The sequence below is a fragment of the Mya arenaria genome, chromosome 3 (assembly GCF_026914265.1).
Source record: "Mya arenaria isolate MELC-2E11 chromosome 3, ASM2691426v1".
Taxonomy (NCBI): domain Eukaryota; kingdom Metazoa; phylum Mollusca; class Bivalvia; order Myida; family Myidae; genus Mya; species Mya arenaria.
In genome coordinates, this window is record NC_069124.1 from 39850144 (window position 1) to 39876090 (window position 25947).

The window sequence follows — 25947 nt, forward strand, 5'->3', positions numbered from 1 at the left end:
AACGACTTTTGTGCACAAGATATCACCACCAAGAAAATATATACGATGGACACCAAACAGCGTCGAGAGTCACATATAAAGCGTGGATTGGAACACGATACTACACGGGGATGTACATGGCCATCGACATAAGAAACCGCAACGTAGAGCAAATAACGATGGTGAAGAGCAGCATGATTCAGGTGGCAATAATAGCTGCGTACGTGTTGTGTGACCAGTAATGTAATAACGTATCGGAAACGTCAATTGACAAATTAAGCCGTTTTATTATTATTTCCAACGTTCCTGAGCATAATATATGAACATTTGTTGACTTTTACTTTTATCCTCTTTTTTAATCCCTTAAACTCACGTCCACGCTCCATTTGAATGTTGATTTTCGAACTGTCTCTAACCGGAGAAGTTAGGAGACGAACAGCTCCTTCCGCACCCAATCAAGAGATTACCAGACAGTTAGCTACCCGCCTGGTCATTGCTTTGATTGTAGAAAATTCATGATATGTATTTCATTTACCTGTGTGTTTTTTTCCATTTATCAAAACGGACGAAGAGGACCTTTCTCAGGTTTCGACTACTTATCCGGTTTTATAAGTTTTATAAAAACATTCGCTGTTGTTGCTGTTGTCGGTATATATTTTACGAAACTCAAGATATTCACATGGAATAAACTTGAAGTAAATAAATTGTTACAACTTCCAGTACCGGCACAGGTCTCAAAATGGCTTAAAGTGCAGGGAGACCCCCAAGTACCCTCACCCCGAAATCATAGCGAAGGTCGACCGTCATCATCTTTGTCTTCACTTATGCCGTTTATCCATTAGTTGTTAGTTTTATGCGACGTGTTCGTGAAAAGTAGATACAGTATATGCAATACTTTTCCCAAAAGTTATTTTTGCTTTGCTCATCACGCGGCACGTTTCTCAGTCACGGAAACGGAACAACTTCGACGGGAAATTAATTGTCACAGTAATACTGTATATAAAATTAAGACTGTTTTGTGATAAATCCCAGAAAACCTTTCGAGTTTGCATGTATCGTGTTCATAAAACAGTTCATTTAATGTATATTTGATAAACTATAATTTATTAATTCCGGCAAATAATCATTTTGCAACAATTTATAACTCTTTTATTGAGGAAGAGTAGTATATACATTATAAAGATTGCATGAAAAGCACAGACCTATACACGGTTTATACGATGAAAAAAATACGTGTGAACGCAATATGGTACCCAACACCACGGACATAGGTACGTGCTTGTATATTTGGTGACATGGTTTTAATATATCACTTCCGGTTTTTAACTTCCGGTGTTGGTAAGAAACGTAAACTTTATGTTATTTTCCTTTATTTCAGTCTACATTTTGTGCATACAGCTATGCTTTGTATGTCAGAACATGGTTGCGGTTATTTCACTGCTATTTAATATGTGTTAAATGCACAAATATCGTTCAATATATCATTACGATGAATTGGTATTATTATTGGTATTCGGATAGTTATTTCGGATATCAGTTGTAGGATTACGCAGGTATAGGACACATTTCTGTCGAGCTGTACTCTAACGTTTTGGATTTGTTTGTTTTATTTGCAAATAGCCATGTTCAAAGTTTCAACTATGATTTTTTCCCAGAATAGTCTTCAAACATTAAAAAATATTCCATATTTTAAGTTAAAGAGTCATGTATTTTTGTTGTTATCCTTTCACATGGCCAAGATAATTTTTTAATGAAGAGAAATGATATCCCTTTGATCATGTTAAGAAGTTTGGCTCTGCTCTTTTTAGTTATGATGACTGATCATCAGGTTTCCATTTAGGTTTTACACTAGTCTAAAATAATAGACGTGTTATACGGGATTCTTCCAATCCCTAACGTCTAAACGGGAATGTGCGAAAAACGGGGGTGTTTTAAAGATATTGAAATTGTTTTAAGTGAAGTATTTTATGGTTGAAATTGATCATAAAGAGTTATATTCATATTTTACCATGTAAGTGAAATGCTATTTTGCACTAAACAAGCATTTAATGCATTAAAACAAGTTGTTTACCTTTCCAATAAAACGAAAGTTGACTGACACAGAAAACAATTATGCGCAGGGGAACAACTCGATACAATCGTAATAACTCGGCCTCCTCGGACAAAGCTTCGAGATAGACCTCGTTATACAATCGTAACAACTCGGCAATGGCCGAAATGTTCCGAGCGATTTAAAACTGTGCCCTGAAGCCTTGCAGGTGCCCTTCATGTATATATCATTATGTTTTGACAGAATGAAATGAAGAAAAGCCGTCAAACTCATAATTATAAGTTGGATATTTATTTTTTGTGTACGGAACTAATATAAAATAAAATTATCTGGTAATATTTCTTGTTTTTATGACATTTTATAGACGCTATATGCTTTAACCCGGAATCCTGATCGGAACAACTACCCACTTTTGATACTAAACAATTTGTACGTGAAGGATTTGCCATATCAAAAATCTAAAAAAAAATCCGTCAACGTACAATTATTTGGACTAGGTTTTACACTACTAATTAGTTTCCAACTATATTTCAATGCAAACTGGCAACACTAAATTACACTTCAGATTGGAAAACAATGCCATTTCTAGCGTTTTATGTATAAGACAACCATACATTTCTTTTAAATTTAGCTCTTACCTAATTGATTGAAATGATCAAAAATATATGTTGCGTTTTCCTGACATAAATAAATTCACGCACTTTGAAGTTAATCGCTGTTTATTTTTCAAGGCATCCATATTCCATTAGGCCAGAATACAGCCAAGTTCTGGTTCAGCGAAAATCATTTTTTATGAGTAACATATGATCTTTTTCACTCCTGTTTCAGGTATTGGACTGAATTTGAAGAATAAAAACTATGAGTTATGTATATCCATACATGTGATAATTTCTTGGGTCGATTCCGGGACACTCGTCGTAATGTCAACGACGGATTTTTTTTTAAATGGGGAACGTCTGTGGTGCATTCTTGAGCATATCTGGGGCTATTTTAGTCGTTTTTAACGTCGGGAAAATGTACCTATTTTGACTGACAAAATATATTTTTTTACTTGACATGGTTTTTTTTTTCTGCATTTTCCCAGGCTTTAAATGAAGTGCTAACCAGGAGGATATGCAGTCTACTTTCGGTTTCATCAAAACAGGAAATAAACAACTATACGGGCACCTGTTTTCCCGTGCTTTTGAGAACATGTGTTACAGAATATTTATTTTTTCATCACATTTAAAACGTCTGCAATTTATGACACACAATATTTTCCAGACGATCAAGAAGATAATCCAGTCGATGAGCTTTTTTTCCGTTTGGAGATGCATATAATTTTGATAGAGACGTGTCAACAATCGGCTGTATACATAAAGCGATCACGTGACTTACCATGGTCACTCTTTATAAGCACCTGTAAACCCCATATCGTCAGTTTTATTTCGGTGTAAAAATACACAACTATAGTTCGAAAAAAAGTTCAAAACACTAAAATTCCATATGGACGCGTAAGTTGTTTAAAGTTGTTCATGCTTGTTTGTTGGTAAAATGTGTGAAAAATATCAATTCATAAGACCAAACAAATCCATATGAAAACAATGAATTTGTATACAAGAACCCTCCCCGACTCGTTAAGCACAACAATAGGCCAATAGATCAATTATCGGGTGATTGACGATGACCTCGATGACACACATACCAATTAATGGATTAGTGTCAACATGTCCTGTGTTTTACGACCAGTGTCCCGGACAGGCAAAAAAGCTGGCTTACATTGGTAAAATTAAGATAATTAATTCCGAGATTTTTTTTCCGTTTTTTTTATGGTTTTCCGGGACAAACATGCACCCTCCGTGACAGAGATACGATTTCCGGGACAATCCCGGACGTCCGGGACGTTATCACATGTATGTGTATATCTCTCAAACATAAATAGAATATTAATCTGAAGTGGACTTCTCAATCTTTAATATAGAAAGGGAATCCTGGACCTCATCCTGGTACTTAATAAGCATTTAGTTATAACATACTTCTAGGGGCATCTAAAAAATATAGAAAATATAATGTATAGGACACAATACAAAGATATTTCTTGAGAATTTTCAAACAAACATATTGTTTCTTTTACATGCCGTTCATATATAGCATTATAACATAGAAAACAACTTTCCTGGAGGCTATATTGTACCAGTTACCCAAAATTTACACTCAAATGTCCATCATCAGACAATAGAAGTATTGCCTACCGTAAAAATATTTAAAATCATGACTTTGAAATTTAGAGCAAACCATCTGCCATTAAAATACATGAATGAAGATGCCACCATCATTTGTAATTAACTGAAGAAAGTTATATGTGTATGTGTGGTATCTTAAATTTATTTAGGTCGTCTCAATCAGGTCCCAAGAAATGTTTTTACTTCTGTGAAAAATAAGCACTGATTTAAATAATGATGACAAAATAATTTGGATTGTCTTATTTCGTTTCAGGAAAATAGAAAATAGTGTAAGCTGTGTAGCTGCTTCATTAATTCACAACAGTAAACAAGAGATGAAAATATGAGCCACAGAGACAGCAGTTACAGTTACAGGAGTACTTCTCCCCCTGTCTCTCCAACTCTCTCCCCTCTGGCATCTCCCCTTAAAGCTCATGCTGAAAATTCTCAGAGACAAGAGCAGAGACTCTCTGCAAATGCAAAACGACAGAAATATTTATGGAGATTGTTAAAATTCAAACAAATGGACTTTGAATATGCATTCTGGCAAATGATATACTTGTTTATTTCTCCACAAAAAGTGTAAGTTTACTAGTTTTTCTTGATGAAATACATGTCACTGTCAGAATGCTGTTAAATTATTTCAGTATAATCTCGGATGCTTTTTTTCTCATATTTCTCACTGATTTTCTCACAGCTTTTGTTTTGTTGATCTTTTGAAAATTATGAAATTTGAAAAAAAATAACTTAGAATTGTAATGCTAGTAGAATTACTACAAAACTGTTAATTATTATGGTTTGCTTTTTCAGGTACAGAAATTTTCAATACAGGAAAAGTAAGTATCACTCCATTTAAACTCTTAACTTCAATCATTGTTGAACTGTTAATCATCAAACTGAAAGGTAGGTAATCAATCATTAGCTGTCGAATTATTCTTACTTTTCTGCATCACCTATTAAATAACGGATCAATGGTTTTGTAACATTGACAAATATTTAAACCTTATGCAGTGTAGTTTTGCAGTTTGATACATTTGTACATTGAAGAGTTATTTTTTAATTGATCAACTATTTCATAATTATGTACATACATGTTTTAAGAATTTAGGAGTTATAATCACAATATGTTTCTTAACTTCTTGATTCTACACTTTGTCTGATTCCTTCTCGTGGAAAAAATAAGAATAAGTATATAAAGGAAATGTTTTATGTAAAGGTTGTAAGGTGGGTATATTAAAATCACACTGTCCGTCTGTCTGTTAGTCATGCTCAACTTCTCGTATCCGGGCTGTAACATTCTCATGATTCTCTTGTATGAACAGATTTTAAAATAACTTGGCACAAACAGATTTTAAAATAACTTGGCACATGTGTTTGACTCACCAAAACAAATTGTAATGTGCAAGACCCATGTCCCTACCTCTAATGTCAAGGTCACACATAGTGTTTAAATATTATGGAATGCTGCAAATGAGACATAGAGTATATATATGTGGTCATGTCCGGACTGTAACTTTTCATGTATGGACAGGTTTTAAAATACCTTGCCACATGTGTTAAACATACCAAGACGATTTGTTGCCTTCAAGACCCATGTCCCTACCTCTTAGGTCAAGGTCACACTTAGTGTTTCAATACTATGGAATGCTGCAAATGAGACATAAAGTATAAGTGGTCATGTCAGGGCTGTAACTTTCTCATGTATGGACAGATTTTAAAATAGCACATGCATGACCTGTGTCGCTATGTCTAAGGTCGAGGTCACACTTAAGTGTTTGAATATTATGGAATGCTGCACATGAGACATAGAGTATAGGTAGTCAGGTTTGTGCTGTAACTTTCTCATGTATTGACAGATTTTAAAATAACTTGCCGCATGCAAATGCACCAGCTATATTGGTTAGACATAATGTCATGTTGGTTAGACATAATGCCATGTGGTCTTGCAAATGCACCAGTCATCTTGGTTAGACATAAAGCCATGACTGTTGTCTTGCAAATGCACCAACCGTATTGGTTAGACATAATGGACAAATCATTGCTATTTTCATCCCTTTTTTATGTATCGACATTGTTCAATGGTCAATGTCACATACAGGGCCATTTGTCACATTTTTTGACGGCTCTTGTTTTTGTTGTTTCAGATACAAAAGACCAGTGGGCAAGGGACGACCCAGCTTTCCTTGTGCTGCTAAGTTTCTGGTTATTGAGTATGTATTATGAATTTGTTTTTACCTAAGTTTTAAGCTTAATTTGCCTCAGGTGGTCAAAATCACTGTTGGGAATATGACTAACTTTTAATATAGATTAAAGAAGATTCAAAACAAACCAATGATCAAATAATGATCAAACTTTTTCATACCTCGAGTTGTACAAACACTTTTGATATGCCTTTGCTCTCATCGTTTTATAACTATTATTTCATATGCATTTTCAGTGCAGTGTAATTTTCTTTCATATAGCCTTGATCTGATCTTGTTATGATTTAAGAGCATCAATATTGAAAGAATAAATGGGTGGTTTTCAAAATAATGAGGCAAAAGTGTGACATAGGGGTTGAAAATTCAAACCCAGTTTTCATAATTGTCACCTATTTTACATGAAAGTAAATACTTCAAATTACACAGAAATACCTTTGAGAAAGTATCAGGAAATACAAATAAAAAAATATTTTGACCTTAAATCCAAATATTGTGAACATTTCTTACAATATGGGTGATTTATAAAAAGTGTCTTATGACAAGAACCAAGCATAAATCATATGCTTTTTCTGAATTATATAATCAGTAATTGGTACTTGTGTGTAGTCATGTGCATAATAACTCAGTTGTTTAAGAAAAATAAAAAAAATCAACACATTTTGTCTAAATTTGAAACCAAAAATAAATTGCTACCTCACAAAGTTTTTGCTGTAATTAAAACAAGAATCAAATAAGGGAAAAATCTACATTAACCTCACCTTATGCATCTTTATAGACCACATACCAAATTTCAAGAATGTATTGTAACTTACAATTGCCAAATTTTTCATTTCAAAATTGAACTATTTTTCGGTGCACAGGGGACACATATTGAAAGCCAATATAATATGCATTTATAATAACTTTTATGTTAGTAAAATAACTATTTGTGATCAACCTAAGACATTTCTGTGTATATGATAGAGTGTATTCCTCAAAATTTCTTCAGTATCACATTTTTCACAACAATTTCCTCAAAATTCAACACTTTACAGCATGTAATGATGCAAATGGAAAATATTGGCTAAGAGAACAACTTACAGCAAACAATCACATATATAACATTTATTACTTCATATTGAGTCTTAAAATAAGAAAATATCATCAATGGTAATATAAAGTACTAGAATTCATACATGTTTAGTACTTTGTTATGTGATGGAAAGGGTGCACAGGGGACAAATCATAATGCAAGTAATATTTTTCAATAGTGTAACTATTTGTGTAACATAACTATTCTTGGTAAACATTTTTACAATAAGAGGAACTGTACTTTCAGTAAAGCTTGAAACAATACTGTAAATGTTTGAAAGATTACATTAGAGCCTACAAAACTAAATTTCTAAACAATGGAATAAAATATGTCCACAGAGTGTGATAAAGTTTTTGGTCTCAATGCATCTGTTACCATTAAACACTTTTGTGAACATGTCTAAATTTAAAATATGCCTCTTTGCCTTTGGCATCCTACTCAGTAGAATAGTATCTTTTTTATAAGGCGTTATTCAAGAATTAAATTCAAGAAAATTCTCAACTTTTGGTTTCCACAGGGATTTAAATTCACCTGGCTTTGACATGGTTTTACTTTGGTCCATTTTTAGGCGCTCAAATTGTCAAAGACATTTCTTGCAACTCCACATATTCTTAGCATTGCTTGTGTATACTAGCTAGCTGCCTTTTTAATTTTTTTCCTGATTTAGTTGGTGTGCCTACTTTTCTTATGACTATGACTGATAGACATAACCAATTGTGTAATTTTCTACAACATGACTTATTTTTAGACCTTCACTTGGTGTGGCATTCTTTACCAGTCCGTTAATTGTGGATGCCCATGCCATGGAATCCCTCCGAAGCCAGGGGTTGTTTTGCATGTTGTGCTTTTTCTGAACTGATGCTACTTTAACTGTGTGTGTTCATACATTCTCATTTTAACCTTTCTCCTTTTATTCTGTCTGTTATTTTCTAGACTTTTGTTGTTTCCTCATTTCGCTTCATTTTATTTCTTATCTGCCTCTGCTTCTTACTTTTCTCCTTTTCTTTTATTTGTAAATCATATATAGGATCTATTTGTCCTAATTTTTAGCGGTTCTGCTCTTTTTCTCAGTATCTCAATCTCTGTCATACATTTTCTGCAACAAGTAATTCTTTCTTGCGCTTCCTAGACTTCATTGTGTTAATGTTTTCAACAGTCTTTTCTTCATTTGTTTTCACATTTTCTATGTGATCTCTTTGGAAAAGGAAGCTTAACTACAAGCTTTTCAACTAGGGTACTTATTTCCTACTTATTATAATCTAGTATATTTGCTATCCATATAAAAAAATTGTCCCCTGTGCACTCAATTGAAGCATATACCTTGAACATATAAAAGCATTACATGAATAATTTATGCCCCCCTTCGAAGAAGAGGGGTATATTGCTTTGCACAGGCATGTCAGTATGTCGGTCGGTCGGTCCGTCGGTAGACCAAAGCTTGTCCGAGTGATAACTCAACAATTCCTGGACGTATGGTCATCAAACTTGACATGAAGGTTGGGCCTGACAAGTAGATGACCCCTATTGATTTTAGGGCTCATCGGGTCAAAGGTCAAGGTTACAGTGACCTTAAATGGTAAAAGGATATCCGAGTGATAACTCGACAATGCCTGCACCCTTGGCCCTCATTCTTGGAGGTTGGGCCTGACCAGTAAATGACCCCTATTGTTTTTGGGGCTCATCGGGTCAAAGATCAAGGTCATAGTGACATTGAATGGTAAAAGGTTGTCCGAGTGATAACTCAACAATGCCTGCACCCATGGCCCTCATAATTGACTTGGAGGTTGGGCCTGTCCAGTAGATGACCCCTATTGTTTTTGGGGGTCATCGGGCCAAAGGTCAAGGTCACAGTGACCTTGAATGGTAAAAGGTTGTTCGTGTCATTACTCGACAATGCCTGCACCTATGGCCCTCAAACTTGACTTGGAGGTTGGGCCTGACCAGTAGATGACCCCTATTGTTTTTGGGGGTCATCGGGCCAAAGGTCAAGGTCACAGTGACCTTGAATGGTAAAAGGTTGTCTGAGTGATAACTCGACAATGCCTGCACCCAAGGCCATCAAACTTGAATTGGAGGTTGGGCCTGACCATTAGATGGCCCCTATTGATTTTAGGGGTCATTGGGCCAAAGGTCAAGGTAACAGTGACTTTGAACGATAAAAGGTTGCCGGAGTGATAACTCAACAATGCCTGCGCCCATGGCCCTCAAACTTGACTTGGAGGTTGGGCCTGACCAGTAGATGACCCCTATTGATTTAAGGGGTCAGAGGTCAAGGTCACAGTGACCTTGAAAGCAAACTCGACAATTCCTGGACCTATGGTCATCAAACTTGACATGAAGGTTGGGCCTGACCAGTAGATGACCCCTCTTGACTTTGGGGTTCATAAGGCCAAGGTCAAGGTCACAGTAACCTTTAACGAAAAAAAGTTAACAAATCTTCTCCCAGTGATATCTCAACAATGCCTGAATCTATGATCATCAAACTTGACATGCAAGTTGGGCCTGACCAGGAGATGACCCTTATTGATTTTAGGAGTCATTGGGTCAAAAGTCAGGTTCACAGTGACCTTGAATGCGAAAATGTTTCAAGTGATAATTGGACAATGCCTGCACCAATGGCCCTCAAACTTGACTTGGAGTTGTGTCTGACCTGTAGATGACCCCTTATGATATAAGGGGTCATTGGATCAAAGGTCAAGGTTACAGTGACCTTGAACGAAAAATGCTTGTCTGTGTGATAACTTGTCAATGCCTGCACCCATGGCGCTCAAACTTAACATTTCGATTTTTGGTGACCAGCTGATGACTTCTATGGATTTTGAGGTCATAGAGTGAAAGGTCATGGTCATAACACACTCTATCCTCAAACTTTGAATGGTCATAATCTTAAAACTGCCTCAACGGCATACAATGTTAGCGACAAATCAGCTGTCATTTCGGTCCATGCATATTTCATTCAATTGTCCATATAATCCTGACAACATGGCGCTCAGGGGGTGCATAATGTTTGACAAACATCTCTTGTTTCAATTTGATTTGATGTTTTTTTAATTGTCATGATAAAATCAAAATAGAATATTTGAACAAAATATGTTATCTTTTGTACCTCAATACTGAAACTGTATTTAAATGAATTCAATAAACCTTTAAGAGTAAACATTTAATGGCTTTATCATTAAATAATAAATTAAAAAGTATTTATAACACACTTACCATCAAGTTGCTAAACTATCAAGTGATGCCTAAATATAACAAACACACTTCTCAGAATGTGGAAGTAGCACCATATTTGTTAGTTTATGACATTTTATTGAAATCTGCTAAAACTCTTTGTATGTGAGAGGCTGAAAACTGTTTTTGCATCTGTTGTAACTTTCTTTTCTGGGAAATACAGCAGAATATCATTTTATTGAAGAAATTATAGAAATCTGACAACAAACAACCGAAAAGGTGCACAGGGGACATTTTGGGGTAATAATTCATGCATCTGAGTTACGGACAAAATAATGTATTAAATAATCAAACAATGTTATTTATATAAAGCTGGCAGGTTAAAGTTATTGAAATAACATAGTAATTTAATATAAATAGTGCTTAAATGGAATGGTAGTGTTCTCAATGTGAATTGAATATTCTTTCTTCTTTTTTAAATGAATGGGGGTCCGTCATATGACATTAAAATTTGGTTAAGATAATACATATTTTTTTAATTGAAGTATGTTTTTTAAAATGAGAAAGGGTTAAGTTACATAAAAAACAGTAACAAAATACTACATCATTCAGTTTCAAAAAATAAAACACATTTGAATAAAGGTCTTCATGTAAAATGTCACACTTTTTTGGGTGCACAGGGGACAAATTGAGCAACATATTCTTACTCAACTTTTTTCCTGATTGAGCCATCCATTCGAAACTCAACAATTTTCTTGACAACATTGATTGACCCATAATGTGCTTGCAAACACTTTCCAAAAGTGAAAGGAATAAAAGTTAGGAGAGATAAAAGAAAAAAGCCTCATTATTTTGAAAAGCACCCAAATGCCTTTTATGGTACTCAAATGGTCTAGACATATGGCTTTTATGGATCAATTTTCAATATTCAATTAACGCAAAATCACTATTGTTTTAAAAAGGACTGAGTGCTGTAGAAAATGGGTAGGATGCTAAGGGGGAGAAGGGCACGTTGTATCAGGCAGTGAATAATTTAAACATTATGAATTTGACAGAAAATGTTAGAAATTGTGTTTAATTGAAATTATTGTAGTTTACAACTGCCAACTACGTGAAGTTTGTATGTAATCATATCATAAGTTTGAATAATGATAATAAGAAATGTTCGACAGTCTTAATCATTTAATATATGAAAGAAGAAGGGTGATCATGTTGGCTCCAATTTCTTATTGTTTCTTATTTCACATCTTGAAAATTCTTACCAAAACTTGATTTTACAAAATAGATAGTTAATCATGATTACGGTATTACCCGGTATAAAAATTATTTTCTTTTGAACAGCTATACAATAAGAACATAACAGAAATGATACCTATACAAAAACAGTGATTTTAATTTGATCCTGTCATAAGAGACTTGGTTACATGAGAAAATTGGGCCTGGTCTCCATGAGGGCAGGAGGGTGCTATCAAATAAGGACAGGATGCATCACTCTCCTGGAACTCTTCAGCTAAAACTCTAAAATTGTGCTACAAGTAGATTCCATTGTTTGTTCCAGAAGTCTTAGCTATATATTTTCCCTTATATGAAACTCAAAGTATATTTTATAACTACAGTAGTTGATTTGACTAATATTTAGAAATATGTATACTGGTCACTGGTCAGTATATATAAGGAAAATACTTGAAAGACAGCCTGACCAAAATATAGATATGCTAAATGTCACTGATGCTTTATTTGGTGTCATCGGTCGGTCATCATTGGCGTTGTCAGTTTTGCTCATGTTGCATAAAAAAAAATTCTGTTGCTACAAATAAGACTGGTTACCCAGATTTTGGACAGGTTTCCCAGATCTCTGTTATGTAAATATGCTCTAGCCAGTGATTTGAATAGGGCAGGGTGCTATGTCAAAAGGGCAGGGTGCTATGTCAAAAGGGCAGGGTGCTATGTCAAAAGGGCAGGGTGCTATGTCAAAAAGGGCAGGGTGCTATGTCAAAAGGGCAGGGTGCTATGTCAAAAGGGCAGGGTGCTATGTCAAAAGGGCAGGGTGCTATGTCAAAAAGGGCAGGGTGCTATGTCAAAAGGGCAGGGTGCTATGTCAAAAAGGGCAGGGTGCTATGTCAAAAAGGGCAGGGTGCTATGTCAAAAGGGCAGGGTGCTATGTTAAAAAGGGCAGGGTGCTATGTCAAAAGGGCAGGGTGCTATGTCAAAAGGGCAGGGTGCTATGTCAAAAAGGGCAGGGTGCTATGTCAAAAGGGCAGGGTGCTATGTCAAAAGGGCAGGGTGCTATGTCAAAAGGGCAGGGTGCTATGTCAAAAGGGCAGGGTGCTATGTCAAAAGGGCAGGGTGCTATGTCAAAAGGGCAGGGTGCTATGTCAAAAGGGCAGGGTGCTATGTCAAAAAGGGCAAGGTGCTATGTCAAAAAGGGCAGGGTGCTACTTGTATGTCAGTAAGGGCAGGGTACTACATGTATGTTAAAAAGGGCAGGGTACTATGTTAAAAAGGGCAGTGTGCTATGTCAAAAAGGGCAGGGTGCTACATGTATGTCAGTAAGGGCAGGGTACTATGTTAAAAAGGGCAGGGTACTATGTTAAAAAGGGCAGGGTGCAACATGTATGCCAAAAAGGGCAGGGTGCTATGTCAAAAAGGGCAGGGTGCTACATGTCAGTAAGGGCAGGGTGCAACATATATGTCAGTTAGGGCAGGGTATTATGTTAAAAAGGGCAGGGCACTATGTTAAAAAGGGCAGGGTGCACCATGTATGTCAGTAAGGGCAGGGTGCAACATGTATGACAGAAAGGGACGGGTACTTTGTTAAAAAAGGCAGGGTGCAACATGTGTGTCAAAAAAGGCAGGGTGCTTTGTCAAAAAGGGCATGGTGCTACATGTTTGTTAGTAAGGGCAGGGTACTATGTTCAAAAGGGCAGGGTACTTTGTTAAAAAGGGCAGGGTGCAACATGTATGTCAGTAAGGGCAGGGTGCAACATGTATGTCAGTAAGGGCAGGGTGCTACATGTATGTCAGTAAGGGCAGGGTGCAACATGTATGTCAGTAAGGGCAGGGTGCAACATGTATGTCAGTAAGGGCAGGGTGCTACATGTATGTCAGTAAGGGCAGGGTGCTACATGTATGTCAGTAAGGGCAGGGTGCAACATGTGTGTCAGTAAGGGCAGGGTGCTACATGTATGTCAGTAAGGGCAGGGTGCAACATGTATGTCAGTAAGGGCAGGGTGCTACATGTATGTCAGTAAGGGCAGGGTGCAACATGTATGTCAGTAAGGGCAGGGTGCTACATGTATGTCAGTAAGGGCAGTGTGCTACATGTATGTCAGTAAGGGCAGGGTGCTACATGTATGTCAGTAAGGGCAGGGTGCAACATGTATGTCAGTAAGGGCAGGGTGCTACATGTATGTCAGTAAGGGCAGGGTGCAGCATGTATGTCAGTAAGGGCAGGGTGCTACATGTATGTCAGTAAGGGCAGGGTGCAACATGTATGTCAGTAAGGGCAGGGTGCTACATGTATGTCAGTAAGGGCAGGGTGCAACATGTATGTCAGTAAGGGCAGGGTGCTACATGTATGTCAGTAAGGGCAGTGTGCTACATGTATGTCAGTAAGGGCAGGGTGCTACATGTATGTCAGTAAGGGCAGGGTGCAACATGTATGTCAGTAAGGGCAGGGTGCTACATGTATGTCAGTAAGGGCAGGGTGCAACATGTATGTCAGAAAGGGCAGGGTGCTACATGTATGTCAGTAAGGGCAGGGTGCAACATGTATGTCAGTAAGGGCAGGGTGCTACATGTATGTCAGTAAGGGCAGGGTGCAACATGTATGTCAGTAAGGGCAGGGTGCTATGTCAAAAGGGCAGGGTGCTACATGTATGCAGGGCTTCCATTAAGAATTTGAAACTGGAAGTATAAACTTGGAAGTTTAAGTCTCCCGAATACAATATCTTTTTCCATTATTTTTCAATTAGTATGTTAGAAATCAAGTAATTTGCAACTTAACCGTGCCAAATTCAAATGGAAGCTCTGTGTATGTCAGTAAGGGCTGGGTAATATGTCAGAAAGGGCAGGGTACTATGTTAAAAAGGGCAGGGTGATTTGTCAGAAAGGGCAGAGCGCTATGTCAGATGGGGCACTTTTGATGCACATTTAATAAGCTCTTAATACGGCACTAGTAAGGGTCACTGGTTGATTCTTATTGCGTATGTGTTGTGACTTCTTTCAATATTAATAGTTGGTTGTAAATACACACCTTAACTGTACCGCCAATATTTTTTCTTATGATGGACAAAATCCCCGATTTTTTTTTCTGTTTTGTATTTTGTTTCTCTGAAAAGAACTGTTATAAAATGAATTAAAAATATAAAATCTTACAAGTTTTTTATTCACTGCAGGAAGACATGATATTCTGATGTTGTTTTTTTGCAGTGTCATCGGTTGGTTTTTTTGTTGTCCTTGGTCTGGCATGGCATGAGTTTATCAAGTTTCTCCTCTGGATGGTGTTTGTCGACTGTATCGGGGTCGGACTGCTTGTTGCCATCATTCTCTGGTAAGTAACTACTGCTTAAATTGTATGTGAAAAAAACAACAACATGTTGTGCAGGTTTCTTAACGAGTTTTTAGCAGAAAACCAACTATTGACTTTTTAAATCAGTGATAAAAAAGTAATGACTTGACAGATCCATTATTTAATCAGACAACTTGCTGTTGGTTTACTATTTAATTAATGGTGCATGACATTTTATTCGACATGTAATTGTTTTTTACATGTGTACATTTTAAATTATATTTGCAGGTTTTTCACCAACCGGTATATGTTGATTGCTCCACCCCGGGGACAGGATGTGGAGTGGGCTTACGCCTTTGATGTTCACCTCAACGCCTACTTCCCCCTGGTTATGATCCTGCATCTCTTTCAGCTACCTTTCCTTAATAGTATGTTTGTTTATTGTGTTTCGGTAGTGATTGTTACTGTTTCTTTACAGGACATTCTATCAGCAGTTAGTCTTACTGTTTTTATGTAAAAGATACATTCTTTCAGCTGGTAGTGTGTCTAATTCTATTTTAAAGGTTTATATGCTTTTATATACAACTATGGAATGTATTACAGGTTGTTTTAGGCCTCCTGAGCCTTTTTAATTAACTTCAAATGAAACAAGTTGACAAAAAGTAGAACTATATTAATAGTGAGTTCAAGTTACATACATGACGAACATGAACATAAATATTTGAATGAAAACAACTTTCTCTCCTACTTAAAAATTCTTCCTAAATATTGAATTATGTTTCATAAAACCATTCTATAATGATCTGTCGCTGCGGTGTGGTGGTCAAAGTCCCTCGGTTTGATCCCGCTGCTGGTGCTGCAATATTTTTCATTTTATCGTGTAATTTTCTGTTTTTGTGAATTTTATGATATTCATTTCATGCGACAACATATCACTTTGTAATGTTATTTTAATGTTCAGCTGTATTTTAAAATTTGATTACATGAAAATAGCAGCTGACATGCATTTGTCTTGAAGGATAAGTTGAATTTTATCAGCTGTGTTTCTTATCTGTTTTTAAACTATTTTATTACTAAACTTGTTAGCTACCAGTTCATAAACACACTTCTTTAATAAGATCTACACTATGGCCCCTAACATTTAATCAATTTTGCATGTCCTAATGCACCAGTCAATTGTAACCACGGCCCACCCAGGTCCAGGGAATAGCGGGGACTTTGACTTTCGGTCCAGCCAACCCCAGGTAAAATCCCCGGACTGCGAGTAAGAACTGATGGTAAAATCCCCACCAAATGCCCCCCGCACCCCAGGGACCCTGGGTAAGGCCCATTCTCCGCTATAACGCGAAGACAAAACCACCGCATTCACTCGGCACTGCGGGGCAACCTGAAAGGTAAAAACACGGCCCATTTCCCAGGCTATCCCTGGTATACCCCCGGACCTTGGGGGTCTGTGGTTACAATTGACTGGGGCATAAGTGCGTGAGGGAAGTTACTCAAATGTTACTTGAGTAATATGCCTTTGTCTACTGAGATCAAACAGGCACATGCTAGCACTGTGCTGCTTCTGTTGTACATGTATATCAGTCATCGACTTTTGGATGAACATGCCTAAATTCTTATATTACAACTTGGCATGAAATTTTGTAACAAGCCCTGCTATATAAAATTCAGAATTTTAGCAGGCCCAGATGACATTTTACCAGTGCAGGGCTTGCGACTACTCATATATTATTATGCACCTTCTAATAATATCATCATTTTTATGCCAACCTTTATGTTTTGTATTTTTCAGCTGTGATAATTGATGGAGGTTTCTTTGGACGTATCTTTGGGAACACCCTGTGGTTATTAGCCATTTCATATTACATCTACATCACATTTCTTGGATATAGTGGTGAGGTTGTTTTTTTACAGCTGTATCCTTTATGCATAAAGCAACAAGTTTGCAGCAGCAAGTCATTATTAATCATTTACAGTGAAACTGTTCTAAAAAAGCTGTTTTTAATTTCTTCATGTGATATATTTATTCCATGTAATTTATTGTTCATAACATTTTCTTTCCTGTTAATAACTGAAAATTTTAAAGAAAATCTGATTCCATTTATTAATTTGATAGCCTCATGTTCATGTGATTGTCATTTGCAAATGAAGACAAAACACCAATTATGTATTGAAATTCATTTCAAACTCGTCTGTCATTTGCCATAATTCAAAAACTTTTTATGATTTTCAAACTTGGTGCACATGTTGCTAGTGACAATAAGCACATGCCCACTACTCGGACTGTATTATTTTGTTGAATGAAGTTTAATCATAACTCAAAAGCTGTTAAAGATATTCAAATGAGACTCGGTACACATGTTTGGAGACGCAATACACAGGTAAACCAAGGCCAATAACTCTAACTGAAATCATTCTCAAGTTATGTCAAAATTTACAAAAAACAGGTGCCCATGTTAAAGTTATAATGTAATTTATTCTTCATAAGACATGCAAGCCCTAATTTGAAAGACACAGATCGTGCTATATTTGTTGATTATATTTATAACCATAAATCATTTCATACTCATAACTCTGCAATATTGCATTTCTAAGTGTCATTTATTTTAATTAAAAGTTTCGTAAATTAGAAAATGGGATGATTGCTTGAAAGATCTTCCATATAATAACCTCAAGTCAGAGAAGGATCCCTTTGTTAATTTCATACTTATTTTTTTGTTTGTTGCATAATCTAAAAGTCTTGAGGTATTGATTTCAAACTTCATATGCAGATAAATCTCATAGCGGAGATGTGCACAGGAACAATAACTGAAGCTGCAGTATTTTTTTAACCTTTTGTTTATTTTCATTGTTATCCTTTGTCATGAGGCAAAGTTAATACTGTTACTCATTTGGTAGGGGTAATTCTATCACTGTGACTGTTGTTACAGACTGCTCTTTTAAAAGAAAAAAGTATTGTAATTTGATTAGTATTGATAGCATTCATACTGTTGGTGCTGTGTCAAATCTTTAAAACCTGGAAACACTTCAATAAACATTCACAATATATTCACTTGTAACTCGGTACACATTACGCCAGCTAGAATTAAGCACTTGCAGACCAAAAGCGAAACTATATTGTAATAATTGTTTCATAGTGTCTTCTTTGTGATAAAAGCACACAATTGGCATCTGCTTGTGGTCATCTTGTTGCTACATGTACTTATATGTTCAAGTGTCATAGATGTACATGCTACTGTTTGCAAATGACCTTAGCATTTGTTTAATCAAGCCTATCAATCAACTCACAACTGCAGAGAAAAACTGTCTGCCTCCATCAGCAATTTGGCACATTGTTTACTGTATCTGAAGTGGCAATCACTCTGCATTGCATCCATTCATGTACAGTTTGCATTGCCAACCAGCCAATTCAATTGTAGCTTTAAATTGAGTTTTAAAGACAATGAACAAAACACTTTGTAGAGTTGAACTTGACTGTCAGGAATTGTCATTGAGGGGGTACAAACTGTTTTTTGGTTGCAAAATGACATTGTGGGCCTGCTTTGTTTAACTGATTGACAAGAACTCATTTGCTATTAAGATCATCATCAAACAATTGTTCTTGCAAAATGATTGCTTCACCATCTCTGACTGATAATGCTACCTATGGTTCTGTTGTCAGAATTGATATAGTTATTGATTATTGGAATACCAGACATCAATAGTAAACCTATTTAGGTGTTGAATAACATGATTTATTACTATGATACCTTATCATTAAAATTGTAATTACTTCCGTTTTCAGCATTGCCATTTTTAAAGAACACAAGAACAATGTTATTCCCAGTGACGGCAGTGTTAGTGATTTACCTGCTTTCCCTGATTCTGAGCTGGAACTTTAGCCAAGGACTAAGGGACTTCTACAAGTATCGAGTGTTCTAGCACAAACTTTGTGGGTGAGGCAAGGGGAGAAAATTTTGTTATCTATTATTGTATATAGATGTATATAAGGAAAATGTATTGTATGGTTTGAGTACATAAATGATGTGTGGTCTTATTAAGGAAATATGTAATATTTCTGTTTTATTTATGGTCCAATTTAGCTATTGCAAGGACTGACAATTTTTTGTTGCTATACCAGGTAAATAGAAATACTACAATCTTCAACTTGAATATTTGTAACAATATTCTACTATTCAGCTATCACATTTTCTGATTTATTTCTTTATTTTCTTCATTTGTTTAGAACCATCAAAAAATGAATCCAGGATAGGCTTGTGAAAAAGAACGTATCATTAATCTCAATTATTATGCCCCCGAAGGTGGGCATATTAAAATCGCACCATCCGTCCGTCCATCCGTCCGTCCGGCTCTGTAACTTTCCCTTGTATGGACAAATTTTAAAATAACTTGCCACATGTGTTCCACATACCAAGACGACGTGTGGCGTGCAAGACTCGTGTCCCTACCTCAAAAGTCAAGGTCACACTTAGTGTTTATTCACAATCGAGTGCTGCATATAAGGACATAGGGTATAGGTTGTTGTGTCCGGGCTGTAACTTTCTCTTGTATGGACAGATTTTAAAATAACTTGCCACATGTGTACCACATACCAAGACGACGTGTCGCGTGCAAGACCCGTGTTCCTACCTCAAAGGTCAAGGTCACACTTAGTGTTAATTCACAATGGAGTGCTGCATATAAGGACATAGAGTATAGGTTGTCGTGTCCGGGCTGTAACTTTCTCTTGTATGGACAGATTTTAAAATAACTTGCCACATGTGTACCACATACCAAGACGACATGTCGCGTGCAAGACCCGTGTCCCTACCTCAAAGGTCAAGGTCACACTTAGTGTTTATTCACAATGAAGTGCTGCATATAAGGACATAGAGTATAGGTTGTCGTGTCCGGGCTGTAACTTTTCCTTGTATGGACAGATTTTAAAATAACTTGCCAAATGTGTTCCACATACCAAGACCACGTGTCGCGTGCAAGACCTGTGTCCCTACCTCAAAGGTCAAGGTTACACTTAGTGTTTATTCACAATGGAGTGCTGCATATAAGGACATAGAGTATAGGTTGTCGTGTCTGGGCTGTAACTTTCTCTTGTATGGACAGATTTTAAAATAACTTGCCACATGTGTTCCACATACCAAGACGACGTGTCGCGTGCAAGACCCGTGTCCCTACCTCAAAGGTCAAGGTCACACTTAGTGTTTATTCACAATGGAGTGCTGCATATAAGGACATAGAGTATAGGTTGTCGTGTCCGGGCTGTAACTTTTCCTTGTATGGACAGATTTTAAAATAACTTGCCACATGTGTTCCACATACTAAGACGACGTGTCGCGTGCAAGACCCGTGTCCCTACCTTAAAGGTCATGGTCACACTTAGTGTTTATTCACAATGGAGTGCTGCATATAAGGACATTGAGTATAGGTTGTCGTGTCCGGGCTGTAACTTTCCCTTGTATGGACAGATTTTAAAATAACTTGCCACATGTGTTCCACATACCAAGACGACATGTCGCGTGCAAGACCCGTGTCCCTGCCTCAAAGGTCAAGGTCACACATAGTGTTTATTCACAATGGAGTGCTGCATATAAGGACATAGAGTATAGGTTGTCGTGTCCGGGCTGTAACTTTCCCTTGTATGGACAGATTTTAAAATAACTTGCCACATGTGTTCCACATACCAAGACGACGTGTCACGTGCAAGACCCGTGTCCCTACCTTAAAGGTCAAGGTCACACTTAGTGTTTATTCACAATGGAGTGCTGCATATAAGGACATAGAGTATAGGTTGTCGTGTCCGGGCTGTAACTTTCCCTTGTATGGACAGATTTTAAAATAACTTGCCACATGTGTTCCACATACCAAGACGACGTGTCGCGTGCAAGACCCGTGTCCCTACCTCAAAGGTCAAGGTCACACTTAGTGTTTATTCACAATGGAGTGCTGCATATAAGGACATAGAGTATAGGTTGTCGTGTCCGGGCTGTTACTTTCCCTTGTATGGACATATTTTAAAATCACTTGCTACATGTAGCATACGAAGACGACGTGTCGTGTGCAAGACCCATGTCCCTACCTCTAAGGTGAAAGATACACTAAATGTTTATTCACAAGAGAATCTGAATATAAGGACATAACAGTGTAGGTTGTCAAGTATGGGTGGTATTTTTTTATGTTCAGAGGCAATTTAAAATAACTTGCCATATGTATTTGACACGTAAAGGCAAGATCAACTTTTCATGTACTGACCTTGTTCGTAGGTCAATGTCATATTCGGGGGCATTCGTCACATACTGTGACAGCTCTTGTTTCTAATGATTTATCCTTTTAGTTATTGATAATGATGCTATAAAACATTTTGAAAAATGTATTCATTAAAAAATATTGTAATATACATTTGTATTGACACTTAAACTATCATGCTTGTTTTCTATTGATACAAAGTCTTCATTATGCGTACTGACTTTAGATAAAAATTCCTTATAGATAATAATACATTAGCAGCAACAGAGACAAGCCTGGTATCAATACCCTGTCAGTGCTGCACTGTTCAGGTAGAACAGACACTATACAAGACACAAAGTCACAAACAGGTTACTGTGTACACATACATTCAATGATCCCTTCTTGATAAATTCTTTGACAAACAAGCCACATGGAATAGCTGTAAACTTTAACATTGAAGAAGAAATTTGAGTTGTAAGGAAAAAAAATGTATGCCCTACATGAATCGAGTGTTCTAGCACAAACAAGACTAGTTATTGTGAGGAAGAAAGAACACTGATAACAAACCTATGATAATTATGAAATTCAAATTAAAAAAATAATAAGTTCTGCCTTTTTCTCCTTTATTTCCCGTACTCAACAAATATACTATATTTTCAGCAATTAACCCAAATGAATATTTTAAGTTAATGTAAGTATCAACACCTACAATAATGGAGGCTTATTCTAGGATTTTCTCTACTGAATGTCGTTTACTGGTGTTATTACAAGGCAATTTATGGGATACCTATAATTACTAATATGAGAACCGCCGCTTAATTGCAGTCAAATTGGAGGTTGGACCTGACAAGTAGATGACCAACATCCTAGTTAAGTTTGAGGGCCATGGGTGCAGGCATCGTGGAGTTATCACTCGGACAACTTTTTACCATTTAAGGTCACTGTGACCTTGACCTTTGGCGTGATGACCCTCAAAAACAATAGGGGTCAACTACTGGTCAGGCCCAACCTTCAAGTCAAGTATGAGGGCCATCGGTCGTACATTATCTGGCATTCGAAACCAAGTCAAGTTTGAGGGCCATGGGTGCTGGCATTGTCGAGTAATCACTCAGACAACCTTACACATTCAAGGTCACAGTGACCTTGAATGGTAAAAGGTTGTCCCGAGTGATAACACGACAATACCTGCACCCATGGCCCTCATACTTGACTTGAAGGTTGGGCCTGACCAGTAGTTGACCCCTATTGATTTTAGGGGTCAAAGGTCAAGGTCACAGTGACCTTGAACGAAAAAAGCTTATCTGTGTGATAACTTGTCAATGCCTGCACCCATGGCCCTCAAACTTGACATATAGGTTTTTGGTGACCAGCTGATGACTACTATGGATTTTGAGGTCATAGAGTCAAAGGTCATGGTCATTACACACCCTATCCTCACACTTAAAATCTTAAAACTGCCTCAACGGCATCCAATGTCAGTGACAAATCTGCTGTCTTTTCCGTTTATGCATATTTCATTCAATTGTCCATATAATCCTGACAACATGGCGCTCAGGGGGGGGGGGGGCATAATGTTTGACAAACATCTTTTGTTCAATTATACTTTCAAACAGAAGTCTCAATGTCAACAAAGCTGCAAATATTTGGTTAGGATAAAAAAAAAAGTCTTTCATTAATTGTAATTTAGTTCCTGTTATGATCAACTTTTTTACACACAATTAATAACAGCTCTAATCTGATGGTAATTGTTAATAACAAGTATTTCATCAGAAAAAATGTGAGACAAGCCATGGTATAATAATTATGTTAAACTAAGACCTTAATTTGTAAGCAAAGCTGTAATTGCATGTTTGATTTTAAATTATTCATGATGTAAGGCTGCACAAATTTTGAGTATATTGAAAATATCAGAAATACCGGGTTTACCTTTACAACCCTCAGCCTGTCCTCTCTTTTTCTAGGAAAACAATATTTTTTTAAATCAGAGTACATTCATGTGTGTTTGTGCATGTGCTTATATCTTTAAAAATTAATTAATAATTTCATCTGTAGCAAACATATACTGCATGTGCTTGACTAGGGTTTTAGCTAAAGTAATTAAAGCGTGCTTTACCCAGCCCTTTTCGTCTACCATCATGGAAACTAATATGGGCAACCATCTGTTTTTGTAGAATTGAATGCTTTAGGTAAACATATATTCCATTTGTTTTGTTAAAAAACCATTATATGATTCTGAATATATATGAACTAAACGTACATTATCTGGCATTCGAAACCTAAAACTACTTATTTCTAACATTTGTTGTCTAACCTCTTCACCGCTGGATGCAATGAGCCCTTTACACCCTTAGCACCCTGTCACATTTCTGCATCACCCTGCCCCTTTGCTACGAAACCCTGACCCATTTTTGCAGCACCCTGCCTTTTTCTATAGCATCCTGTCCCTTTTCTGCAGTACCCTTTCCCTTTTCAGCAGCACCAATTCACTTTTCTGCAGCACCCTGTCCTTTCATGGCAGCACCCTGCCTTTCTTCTGCAACACCCCTCCCTTAAAGATATTCTTACTAAAACCCTAGTTTCATTTGTCATTAAAGCTGTACATATATAATTATTATGTTGTTTGTTAAGGTGTCCAATAAAAGGTAAATGCACATTATATTGTCTTATTTCTTCTGTTGTTTTTCTTGTTTAAAGCTTTCTTTGTATTGTCATGGCCACCGTGGTCTTTGTGGTATATCACTTTAACCTGGGTCTTAACTCGCAAGCGTAAAATTGGAAGATATTCAAATTAAACTTAGTACCCACGTCATGTTACCAGTGACAAATAAGGTCAAACACCGGGCTATATAAAAGTTAAAGTTATGCCTCTATCAAATTCAGAAACTGTAGACGAAGTGTTGGCATCCGGTTTGAATTTTGAACCTGGAATTAAATATAAATCGGGACTGGTTTCTACTTGGGCAAAACGACTTGAGCGTGATTTATACCACAAAGCTTAAAGTAGAAGGTGAGACTAAGCATTTAATAAAAGATATTGTGTGCTGTAATGTGTTTTAGATGTTTTTGTCCATCATTCGCTTGTGAACATAATTGCTAAAAAAACACAAATATTCGAAAAATTAACTTTGTTAACTTTGCTTAGCATATGTCTGTCATAATGTTGGTAGACCAAAGCTTGGCTCAGTGTAAACTCAACAATGCCTGGACCTGTGATCTTCAAACTTGACTTGCAGGTTGGATGAAACCAGAAGACTACTTCTAAAAGCTCATGGTCAATGTGACCTTCAATGCAAATTGTTTGTCCAAGTGTTAACTCGACAATGCAGGGATCTATGCTTCTAACGCTTAACTTGGAGGTTGGTCATGACCATTTAATGACCCATTTTATTTTGAGGTCAGGTCACAGTGACCTAGAATGTGAAAAGCTTGTCCAAGTGATAACTTGACAATGCCTGCATCCATAGCCCTCAAACTTGATATGAAGGTTGGGCGTGGCCAGTAGGTTGCTCCCATATACAAGTGGAGCTTTCTCCCCATATCTGGTGTTGGGGTAGTGAAGCACCAGAAATCATTGTTATCTGGCATGCAAGCATATAAAGGAAATGTGACTTAAGGGGTCAACCAAAAAACACCACATATCGTTTATGCACCAGTCTCCGTTGTAACCACGCCCCCCCCCCCCCCCAGGTCCGGGGGTATACCGGGAAAAAGGGCCGTGTTTTTACCTTTTAGGTGTCGCCGCAGTGCCGGGTGAATGCGGTGGTTTTGTCTTAGCGCAAAATGTTACGGGGCATGGGCCTTACCTAGGGTCCCTGGGGTGCGGGGGCAATTGAAGGGGGTTTTACCATCAGTTCGTCCCCACAGGGTGTGGATTTTTCCCGGGGTTGGCTGGACCTGCTGAGGATAGAATATGAATTCCGAGACTTCCGTTTTAAGGCCAACATGGTGAATATATATATAAACAACTTTTTGGACCAGAAACGTAATTTGCTTCTCGTCATAACAAACAATACTTTGTCCATTTTCAGCATTTGCCCACGATTTTTGAAAAAACTATAAATTACTCAACATGCCGCTTAGTAACCGAGTGTAGTGTACATTTTTCCGCTTAGCTTCCGCTAGGTTTTATAAAAATTGATATAAAAATAACACACTTACAGCGATAATCCTTTTTGAGTCGAGCGGTATTTTACTTCACGTTATAACTAAATGTGACGTCACAAACCACGTGGTATGTCCACACTGATCTGGTGTGAAGTCCTTTTAATGGCCAACTATTTTCAAACCCCAGCAATTCTTCTACCTTGGGAAAGGCCTATTCACAGGGTTAGCGTTTCATGGTCCTTTAGTTTATTCAACTTGAACGAAGAATGAGTCTCGGTGAATCAATTGCTTGTTACATTAGTTACTCGCGGGTGATAAAATATTCTGAAGAAAAATATTAATCTTATAGTTATCTATTCATAAAGTGTAAAGTTTCGCTCATTTTTTATATCACGCAATAATCATAAAAATCCCCGGATCTTCGATGACATGAT

The 25947-nt window shown here is 37.0% G+C and overlaps 1 protein-coding gene across 1 annotated transcript; it reads left to right on the forward strand.

Moving 5' to 3' along the window:
• Positions 1-1297: 1297 nt before the first annotated feature.
• LOC128228025 (protein unc-50 homolog A-like) lies at positions 1298-24065 on the forward strand. Its single transcript, XM_052939051.1, has 8 exons — positions 1298-1317; positions 4505-4812; positions 5041-5066; positions 6375-6440; positions 15106-15226; positions 15473-15612; positions 16980-17081; positions 18972-24065. The coding sequence occupies exons 2-8, from the start codon at positions 4574-4576 to the stop codon at positions 19106-19108; spliced, it is 831 nt and encodes a 276-aa protein (XP_052795011.1). The 5' UTR covers positions 1298-1317; positions 4505-4573; the 3' UTR covers positions 19109-24065.
• Positions 24066-25947: the final 1882 nt, after the last annotated feature.

What these genes read in the sequence shown, in the direction of transcription:
- LOC128228025 (XM_052939051.1), top strand. Translation starts at nt 4,574, where the DNA reads ATGAGCCACAGAGACAGCAGTTACAGTTACAGGAGTACTTCTCCCCCT. An exon ending in TCAGCTACCTTTCCTTAATA is followed by an intron (nt 15,613 to 16,979) that starts GTATGTTTGTTT and finishes TGTATTTTTCAG; the next exon opens with CTGTGATAATTGATGGAGGT. An exon ending in CACATTTCTTGGATATAGTG is followed by an intron (nt 17,082 to 18,971) that starts GTGAGGTTGTTT and finishes TTCCGTTTTCAG; the next exon opens with CATTGCCATTTTTAAAGAAC.